The 12,114-nt window shown below is 38.2% G+C and overlaps 1 protein-coding gene across 1 annotated transcript in view; it reads left to right on the forward strand.

Moving 5' to 3' along the window:
• Positions 1-12,114, forward strand: part of LOC100375185 (protein CIP2A-like) — an 86,393-nt gene that overhangs the window by 9,177 nt on the left and 65,102 nt on the right. The window contains exons 2-6 of the mRNA XM_085494049.1: positions 4,569-4,725; positions 5,390-5,502; positions 5,630-5,724; positions 10,305-10,401; positions 10,867-10,989. Of these exons, the coding sequence (XP_085350175.1) occupies positions 4,569-4,725; positions 5,390-5,502; positions 5,630-5,724; positions 10,305-10,401; positions 10,867-10,989 (585 nt within the window). The remainder of the gene's footprint in view (positions 1-4,568; positions 4,726-5,389; positions 5,503-5,629; positions 5,725-10,304; positions 10,402-10,866; positions 10,990-12,114) is intronic.

A 12,114-nucleotide genomic window follows, 5' to 3' on the forward strand; every position in this document is an offset into this window, starting at 1 on the left:
AACACTGTACAGACACATCTACTGTTGACAGCACTGTGCAGACACATCTACTGTTGACATCACTGTACAGACACATCTACTGTTGGCAACACTGTGCAGACACATCTACTGTTGACAACACTGTACAGACACATCTACTGTTGACATCACTGTGCAGACACATCTACTATTGACAACACTGTGCAGACACATCTACTGTAACATTGCACACACATCTACTGTTGACAACACTGTACAGACACATCTACTGTTTACAACACTGTACAGACACATCTACTGTTGACAACACTGTATAGACACATCTACTGTTGACAACACTGTACGGACACAACTACTGATCTACTGTTGACAACACTGTACAGACACATCTACTGTTGACAGCACTGTGCAGACACATCTACTGTTGACATCACTGTACAGACACATCTACTGTTGGCAACACTGTGCAGACACATCTACTGTTGGCAACACTGTACAGACACATCTACTGTTGACAGCACTGTGCAGACACATCTACTGTTGACAGCACTGTGCAGACACATCTACTGTTGACAGCACTGTGCAGACACATCTACTGTTGACAGCACTGTGCAGACACATCTACTGTTGACAGCACTGTGCAGACACATCTACTGTTGACATCACTGTACAGACACATCTACTGTTGGCAACACTGTGCAGACACATCTACTGTTGACAGCACTGTGCAGACACATCTACTGTTGACATCACTGTACAGACACATCTACTGTTGACATCACTGTACAGACACATCTACTGTTGACATCACTGTGCAGACACATCTACTGTTGACATCACTGTACAGACACATCTACTGTTGGCAACACTGTACAGACACATCTACTGTTGACATCACTGTACAGACACATCTACTGTTGACAACACTGTACAGACACATCTACTGTTGACAACACTGTACAGACACAACTACTGATCTACTGTTGACAACACTGTGCAGACACATCTACTGTTGACATCACTGTGCAGACACATCTACTGTTGACATCACTGTGCAGACACATCTACTGTTGACATCACTGTACAGACACATCTACTGTTGACAACACTGTACAGACACATCTACTGTTGACAACACTGTACGGACACAACTACTGATCTACTGTTGACAACACTGTGCAGACACATCTACTGTTGACAGCACTGTGCAGACACATCTACTGTTGACAACACTGTACAGACACATCTACTGTTGACAACACTGTACAGACACATCTACTGTTGACAACACTGTACAGACACATCTACTGTTTACAACACTGTACAGACACATCTACTGTTGACATCACTGTGCAGACATATCTACTGTTGACATCACTGTGCAGACACATCTACTATTGACAACACTGTGCAGACACATCTACTGTAACACTGCACACACATCTACTGTTGACAACACTGTACAGACACATCTACTGTTGACAACACTGTGCAGACACATCTACTGTTGACAACACTGTATAGACACATCTACTGTTGACATCACTGTGCAGACACATCTACTGTTGACATCACTGTACAGACACATCTACTGTTGACAACACTGTGCAGACACATCTACTGTTGACAGCACTGTGCAGACACATCTACTGTTGACAACACTGTGCAGACACATCTACTGTTGACAACACTGTACGGACACAACTACTGATCTACTGTTGACAACACTGTGCAGACACATCTACTGTTGACATCACTGTGCAGACACATCTACTGTTGACAGCACTGTACAGACACATCTACTGTTGACAACACTGTGTAGACACATCTACTGTTGACAACACTGTACAGACACATCTACTGTTGACATCACTGTGCAGACACATCTACTGTTGACATCACTGTGCAGACACATCTACTGTTGACAACACAGTGCAGACACATCTACGGTTGACAACACTGTACAGACACATCTACTGTTTACATCACTGTGCAGACACATCTACTGTTGACATCACTGTACAGACACATCTACTATTGACAACACTGTACAGACACATCTACTGTTGACATCACTGTGCAGACACATCTACTGTTGAAATCACTGTGCAGACACATCTACTGTTGACAGCACTGTACAGACACATCTACTGTTTACAGCACTGTACAGACACATCTACTGTTTACAACACTGTACAGACACATCTACTGTTGACATCACTGTGCAGACACATCTACTGTTGACATCACTGTGCAGACACATCTACTGTTGACATCACTGTGCAGACACATCTACTATTGACAACACTGTGCAGACACATCTACTGTAACATTGCACACACATCTACTGTTGACAACACTGTACAGACACATCTACTGTTTACAACACTGTACAGACACATCTACTGTTGACAACACTGTATAGACACATCTACTGTTGACAACACTGTACGGACACAACTACTGATCTACTGTTGACAACACTGTACAGACACATCTACTGTTGACATCACTGTGCAGACACATCTACTGTTGACAACACTGTGCAGACACATCTACTGTTGACAGCACTGTGCAGACACATCTACTGTTGACATCACTGTACAGACACATCTACTGTTGGCAACACTGTGCAGACACATCTACTGTTGACAGCACTGTGCAGACACATCTACTGTTGACATCACTGTACAGACACATCTACTGTTGACATCACTGTACAGACACATCTACTGTTGACATCACTGTGCAGACACATCTACTGTTGACATCACTGTACAGACACATCTACGGTTGACAACACTGTGCAGACACATCTACTGTTGACATCACTGTGCAGACACATCTACTGTTGACATCACTGTGCAGACACATCTACTGTTGACATCACTGTGCAGACACATCTACTGTTGACAACACTGTGCAGACACATCTACTGTTGACAGCACTGTGCAGACACATCTACTGTTGACATCACTGTACAGACACATCTACTGTTGGCAACACTGTGCAGACACATCTACTGTTGACAGCACTGTGCAGACACATCTACTGTTGACATCACTGTACAGACACATCTACTGTTGACATCACTGTACAGACACATCTACTGTTGACATCACTGTGCAGACACATCTACTGTTGACATCACTGTACAGACACATCTACGGTTGACAACACTGTGCAGACACATCTACTGTTGACATCACTGTGCAGACACATCTACTGTTGACATCACTGTACAGACACATCTACTGTTGACATCACTGTACAGACACATCTACTGTTGACATCACTGTGCAGACACATCTACTGTTGACAACACTGTGCAGACACATCTACTGTTGACAGCACTGTGCAGACACATCTACTGTTGACATTACTGTACAGACACATCTACTGTTGGCAACACTGTGCAGACACATCTACTGTTGACAGCACTGTGCAGACACATCTACTGTTGACATCACTGTACAGACACATCTACTGTTGACATCACTGTGCAGACACATCTACTGTTGACAACACTGTGCAGACACATCTACTGTTGACAACACTGTGCAGACACATCTACTGTTGACAACACTGTGCAGACACATCTACTGTTGACAGCACTGTGCAGACACATCTACTGTTGACAGCACTGTGCAGACACATCTACTGTTGGCAACACTGTACAGACACATCTACTGTTGGCAACACTGTACAGACACATCTACTGTTGACAGCACTGTACAGACACATCTACTGTTGACAGCACTGTGCAGACACATCTACTGTTGACAGCACTGTGCAGACACATCTACTGTTGACAACACTGTACAGACACATCTACTGTTGACAACACTGTACAGACACATCTACTGTTGACAGCACTGTGCAGACACATCTACTGTTGACAACACTGTACAGACACATCTACTGTTGACAACACTGTGCAGACACATCTACTGTTGACAGCACTGTGCAGACACATCTACTGTTGACAACACTGTACAGACACATCTACTGTTGACAACACTGTACAGACACATCTACTGTTGACATCACTGTACAGACACATCTACTGTTGACATCACTGTACAGACACATCTACTGTTGACATCACTGTACAGACACATCTACTGTTGACAACACTGTGCAGACACATCTACTGTTGACAGCACTGTGCAGACACATCTACTGTTGACATTACTGTACAGACACATCTACTGTTGGCAACACTGTGCAGACACATCTACTGTTGACAGCACTGTGCAGACACATCTACTGTTGACATCACTGTACAGACACATCTACTGTTGACATCACTGTGCAGACACATCTACTGTTGACAACACTGTGCAGACACATCTACTGTTGACAACACTGTGCAGACACATCTACTGTTGGCAACACTGTACAGACACATCTACTGTTGACAGCACTGTGCAGACACATCTACTGTTGACAGCACTGTGCAGACACATCTACTGTTGACAGCACTGTGCAGACACATCTACTGTTGACAACACTGTGCAGACACATCTACTGTTGACATCACTGTGCAGACACATCAGTTGTGTACTATATTGTGTTTATATTTCCAGGCACTCATAAATCTCACCAATGGCGGGTGCTCTTATAAGTTCTTCTCGCCAGAACAGATTCTACCAACTGAATGTCTGTCTTGTTTAGTAAATATCTTAAAAGAAGCTAGTGCTGTGGAGTTATTGATAAAAACAATCACTGTATTGCAGAATCTTGGTAAGTAATTCACTGTTTTCTGTATTCCTGTAACTAAAGTGCATTTCTATTGTTATGGTAGGGTCTACCCAACAGTTAATTTTAACTGATTGTTGAGAATCATTTGGAAACAGTTTAACCCAATGTTAACTGACATTAATTTAATTCAAGGGGCTGGTCATTGACTTTCAACATCATTCAGAAACAACATCTAGAATGACATGACAGTGTGGTTGTAAAGTTTGATTCTGAGACATGACAATAGCTAGCTATTTAAAACCAAGATCTTGTTCTTGAATAGGAGATATGCTTGATTTTGATTATTTTTTAACAGTAAAATGGCCACCATTCTGCCACCTTGAATCAGATCATGAAACAAATGAATGTGAATTTGTAACCCAAGACATGTGTTTGAAATTTGAATGTGATTGGCTGAGATACAGGTCCAGACAGATGAACTAATGCATGCACACATGGTTGTTTAGGACTGCTTCTGAACAGAGTTTTGGAAAAGTGGCATGAATCCATTTTATAAACGTGGTGTGTACCAAGTAGTCTGCCATTTGTTAGTACATGTACATGTATGTAATGAACAACAATCAGGGTAATCCAGCATTATGTTGTTAGTCACTATGACAGTTTGCTGTTTATTAACAAATCTACTTGTACATATTTTGTTTTACAGCCATTGATAATGAAGTGAAAGAAGTCCTACATAACAACTATGAGCTAACGCCTATAGTTGCAAGTACTATATTGAAACACAGTAAAACACCTACAGATAGAATTGTGTTGCAGGTCAGTATGCCACTTTATAGCTGCATTAATTGGTAATTAATTATTCCACATAATTTGCATATTGTTATAATCTGTTTGACACCTGCTTCTGATGTATTCAGAAAATATATTGATTTGTTTATTGCAGTGTGTTCAGTTACTCCAGAGGATAACATACAATTGTAGAATACTTTATCCAAACTCCATGATTGATGATTTGTTGACATTTCTTATGACACACATGTAAGTATAAATGTATTTCCAGTGAAGATGCTTGTATAGTGTACACCAACATCCCAGAGGTTACATTATCCACAACTCCCTAGTACCAGGTCATTCGCAATACTGAAAGTGTTTTTTCAATCAACAGAATAGTAAAAAAATACAATAGTGAAATTGGTCGTCAGGTAATCTCTTAGACAAACATTGGCACAGCATATGCTCTATCATCCAAGTTCTTATATTGTACTTATCTGACTTAGCGTCCAGGGAAGTGTGCACTTAGCCAAGCACCTCCTCAAAAACTATGTAAATGAAAATTTTGAATCACCATGTGACAGAATATTACCGCAAAAACTCTAAAACCTCGACCAGTTTTAAACAATTATTTTGTTTTTTCTGAAAGTCGAATTTTTAGTCTCACAAAATAGGCAAAAATTTTAAAGTGGACGAAATTTTGGAAGAAATATTAGTCATTTTGGAATAACATGGGAAGCTTTTTGGGTTTCATGAAAAGTGGAATAAACAACGATAGTACAGACAAATTTGTTTGAAATAACGCGCTGTAAGTGTTCAGCTAGGGGTCACGACCTACATGACCTAATTTACACTAGAATGAAAAAAAAAACAAGCACGTGACGGCATATAAATAAAATTTACTAATAAGTTATACCTTAGAAAAGATTACATTTTGGGCGATCAATGAAATTTGTAATGTCCTTTTTTACAGTAGTCTTACAGTTATTGATAGAGTGCCACTGTCATTACAGTATCTGCAGTTATTGATAGAGTGCCACTGTCATTACAGTATCTGCAGTTATTGATAGAGTGCCACTGTCATTACAGTATCTGCAGTTATTGATAGAGTGCCACTGTCATTACAGTATCTGCAGTTATTGATAGAGTGCCACTGTCATTACAGTATCTGCAGTTATTGATAGAGTGTCACTGTCATTACAGTATCTGCAGTTATTGAGTTAATAAATAAATAAAACTTTTATTGTTGGTATGAATTCATCATGATGTAAATCATTGAAAAAAATGCAACTTTATTTTATTCAAAACAATAAACTTTGATTGTAGCGGTATCTTTTTTTGGAGGATGCGGTGGCCCTGAAAAGGGCCGCTTGATTTGTGCAGTAAAATATATTGCGGAAGTCATTACTGGATGTCGTTGAACCCCTTGAACCACAGTCCCTCCACAAACAGCCTGTTCGTTGTGTGTGAGGCTATTCTCACTGCCATCTAACGAAAGAATAACAGGATTTCTGGACAAAAAGAACATTCTTTCTAATAACCAGTTTGGATTTAAAAAAGGCTGCCGCACAACCGATAACCTTGTCATTCTTAAAACAATAATCACAAAGTACCTGTACCACAGCAATCACACCAAAACAACAAAGGAGTGTAACAATAAATCACAAACAAAGAAACCAAACAAATTATATGCATGTTTTGTCGATCTAAGGAAAGCGTTCGACAGTGTCTGGCATGAAGCCATGTTTCTAAAGCTACTAAAGTCTGGTATTACAGGCAAAATATATAGACTAATAAAAAACATGTATAGTAAAGTGAATTACAAAGTCAAAGTTGGTGGGGGGCTGACAACATCTTTTACATCAAAAGTAGGAGTAAAACAAGGTTGTAACCTGAGTCCTACACTATTCAACCTGTTTATTAACGACATTCCAAGAATCTTCGACTCACCGACATGTTACCCTCCCACTTTAAAAGATAGTAAAATTAGCAGTCTTCTATTTGCCGATGATGTAGTGATTTTATCAGAAAATAAGACCGGCTTACAAAATTGTTTAGACAACTTATCCACCTACACAAAACAATGGAGACTATCAGTCAACACAGAAAAAACTAAAATTATGGTTTTCAACAAATCGAACAGACTATTAGAAGATAACATATTTTTCTATGAAAGCAAAGAAATTGATATTGTTAAAAAAATCAATTATCTTGGTATCACTTTAAGCCCAAATGGGAAATTCCAAGAAGCCATAAAAAACTTAAAACGTAAAGGTCAAAAGGCCATGTTCTCTTTAATTCTGCAGATTTATTCTCGGTTTCAAGAGAAACACTCCCATAATGGCAATATACGGAGAATTGGGTGAATATCCGCTACATTTATTTATACAAAAACAAATGATCAAATACTACAACCGCGCAATAAACTCGCCTAACGTACTAATTAAAGAAGCAGCAATACTAAACAAGCAAATGAACAGTAAATGGTATATCGCAATAACGAAACAATTAAACAACATCAATGAAAGTGACAAAATTAATTTGGACAGAATAACACCAACTGCTGAAAACAAAAATTTACAAATACAGTTAGAAAAACAATTTAAACAGTACTGTAAAGAAGAATTGAATAATGATCGAGAGGGTAATAAATTGAGAACATACAGAAAATTTAAACATAAATTTGAATTAGAAAACTATTTGATATCACTGAAAAATGTTGAACTAAGACAAGCATTATGTAAATTTCGACTAAGCAACCACAATTTAAAAATAGAAACAGGACGACATTCCAAACCAAAAACACCTGTAAAAGAAAGAGTATGTGAACTTTGCACAAAAAACCAAATAGAAGACGAACAACATTTCATCATGACTTGTCCATTTTACAATGACCAAAGAAAATTAATATTTGAGAAATGTAAGAAACAAATTAATAATTTTGATAGTTTTACAATTAATGAACAATTTGCACTGACAATGAGTTATAATTTTACCTCATTTCATATCACACTCGGACAATTCATTAAAACTGCCCTCGACTTAAGACAGCAACACCTCCAAAATTGTTAACCCTTAATGCATTAACGCATCATTATTGTTATTACTTTTTTAACAATGGTTTCTTCTACCTTTATTATTGCTGTTAGTGGGATTTATTACTTACTATTCATGGTTTTTTTAAAGTTTTTTAAGTTTCTTTTTTTTTTTTTTTTAATCATTACTTTAGTCATTTTTTTTTTTTTTAGTGTGTATTTTTATTGTGTAATTTTTTCATTAGTAGTTATGTTAACGCATGTTTTTTATTTCTTTATGGCTGACTAGTTTTTAATAAATTGTCTTACTTTTAATCTGGTGTGTTGTAGTGTTTTTACAAACGAACGGATGTGTACCACTCCGTCCCAAATGTGTGATACTGGTATTACCGGACGCTGTCCTTTGAAAAATCACTGCAGTGAAATTGTGATTTTGGCGGTGTCTACATGGGGGAAAATAAACTGCGAATAGGCCCATGTCGCTTCTAAATACGCAAACCGGGAAGTCAAATAAGTGTTAAAGTTGGGAGCTTGCGAGCTTAGTTTCTGATTTATTTACTTAGTCAATTTTTTTTTTAAATGCATGGAAGCTTGGCCGATGAAAACGTGCTCCGGGAAACAGACACCCCGCTCATTACAGCTCCCTGCGGGGACATTCTGCTTACATTCAAGAAATTTCTGTACTCGTTCTAGTAATAATCATACTGTACTCTTTGGTCACCCACGTCTGTAAATTTTCACTTTATTTTGTTGTAGGCCTACTTGTCACATAGACACGTTTATTGTAATCACCTCACTGGGGCCCCACGGTGACACAAGTCAAGCGTCTAAGCAATCACAGAACCGGATTCACGCAATGGGGGCTGTCCTTTGCTTTATATGCAAATTGTTTTTCTCAATGACTGGCAAAAGTGTTGCGTCCGGTTTTATTCTGGATCGACCTTTTTAAGAGCAAATACAGACTGTGATGGTTTTTCGAATCGTTCTTTTTTCAAAAGCAAATACAAACTCTGATGTTTTTTTATTAAATAATAAATTTCATAGAGATAACAATAAATACATGTGACTTAAATGTTATTTTAGTTCATGCAAATTACGTTGAAGCAAACCTGACCTCGCTCACACTCAACGAGTACAGGAGTACAGAAACCCGTAATCTGACAGGGTTGGTGCGAATTACCAAGAGCTCCGAGATATGAAAGTTTGGTAGAATTTTCAGAGTTGCAAAAAACGTCATTTCCGGGCAGGGTCAAAATTTCGGAGGTCGAAAAATTACGTAAACTCACCCAAAACATCTGTAGACGAATTTATAGAGCGGTCGAAATTTTGGAGTTCTTACGGTACGTCTTTTTGGGAAAATAAAATTACGAAATTATTTGCGTCATTATTTATTTTCACAACACTTTTACAAAAACAAAACAGAAATGGTCACTCACTTATTAATTATGTGCCTCCAGAATTTAAGATGTTAAAATTATAAAAATCTTGTGAGTACAGTCAATTGTCCAAAGTGTATGATCGTATGCAAACTCTATATAAAGTAATTTTCACCATGATGTTTTCTCGCATGATTTGGCCTGCAACAATGTATTTTGACCTGATAGGTAAAGTCTTTTACTAACCAATCAGAATGCTATGCTGTACCGACACAATTCTTCAAAAATTTCCGTAGATATTCTAGTATCGCAATGTAGAGGGTGTCCCAAAAGAGGAGGGTGGGCGCTTAGTTGAGCATGGACGCTATGTCAGATGAGTGAAGTAGTAGTGCTTAGTAACTTTTTTTAACACATTCTCAACCTGTTTATTTTGCAGACAAGGTACAGAGAATCAGTTGACTTTACCCTGCCTTGGATTGATGGCTAATCTTTGTAAAAATAATGTTTCTATACAGGCACATATCAAATCTATGGTAAGGGTTAGGATCTTTTAAAATACATTGACCACTGGTTTGACCATTTGAAATTCTGACAGTGGATTGAATTTGATAAAAGATGGTTGATTGAGATTTTGACAGTAGTATGAATTAGATGAAAGGGGTCGACCATTTAAAATCAGGGGAAACCTTTATGGGTGTGTGCATTTGTGAGTGTTATCTCATAACAAGTGAGTTTAAAATTGCTGGTACGTGTTAACTAGATAAATTGTTTTGAAACACACTGAAGTAAATAAATAAAAAAAACTGCCATTGGTCTAGAAATCAGAAAAAAACCTGCATATTGCATGTCTTTACTTTCAGGTAAACTTAATTTGTATTCTAAAGTGAGAAATATTTAATTAGTCTTGCGTGGAACACATTGATGTATATACATGTACTACAGTAAACATTACTGACATCAACAGTTATTATATTATGTTGTTAATTAAATTTTTTCAGGACAGCATAAAGTCTGTATATAAGGCATTAATTCAATACTTATCTCATCGTAATTTGACAATGATAGTATTTGCACTGTCCGTCATAACAAGTCTATGTTTAAATGAAGACCTTGGTAATAAGGTAAGTTGTACACATGATCATACTTTCAACTACATTGTTGTCTACTTGTCTAATTTCACCAAATGTCCACTTGTTCATTTCCTACCAATACCCTCAATTTTAAAACAGCCATATTGTTTGTTGATTTATGATTAAGTATCAGTTATTCTCATATTGTCATTATATTTACATACATAAATTGGTCATGTAAAGAAACTAGATAAATGACTAAAAAAAACAACGGCAACCCTATGATGTCTTAATGCATTCTACTGATGACGGCAACCCTATGATGTCTTGATGCATTCTACTGATAACAGCAACCCTATGATGTCTTGATGCATTCTACTGATGACGGCAACCCTATGATGTCTTGATGCATTCTACTGATGATGGCAACCCTATGATGTCTTGATGCATTCTACTGATGACAGTAACCCTATGATGTCTTGATGCATTCTACTGATGACGGCAACCCTATGATGTCTTGATGCATTCTACTGATGACGGCAACCCTATGATGTTTTGATGCATTCTACTGATGACGGCAACCCTATGATGTCTTGATGCATTCTACTGATGACAGCAACCCTATGATGTCTTGATGCATTCTACTGATGATGGCAACCCTATGATGTCTTGATGCATTCTACTGATGACGGCAACCCTATGATGTCTTGATGCATTCTACTGATGACGGCAACCCTATGATGTCTTGATGCATTCTACTGATGACGGCAACCCTATGATGTCTTGATGCATTCTACTGATGACGGCAACCCTATGATGTCTTGATGCATTCTACTGATGATGGCAACCCTATGATGTCTTGATGCATTCTACTGATGACGGCAACCCTATGGTGTCTTAATGCATTCTACTGATGACAGCAACCCTATGATGTCTTGATGCATTCTACTGATGACGGCAACCCTATGATGTCTTGATGCATTCTACTGATGACAGCAACCTTATGATGTCTTGATGCATTCTACTGATGACGGCAACCCTATGATGTCTTGATGCATTCTACTGATGACAGCAACCCTATGATGTCTTGATGCATTCTACTGATGACGGCAACCCTATGATGTCTTGATGCATTCTACTGATGACGGCAACCCTATGATGTCTTGATGCATTCTA

This window comes from Saccoglossus kowalevskii, chromosome 19 (assembly GCF_978046115.1).
Source record: "Saccoglossus kowalevskii chromosome 19, keSacKowa6.1, whole genome shotgun sequence".
Lineage (NCBI taxonomy): Eukaryota > Metazoa > Hemichordata > Enteropneusta > Harrimaniidae > Saccoglossus > Saccoglossus kowalevskii.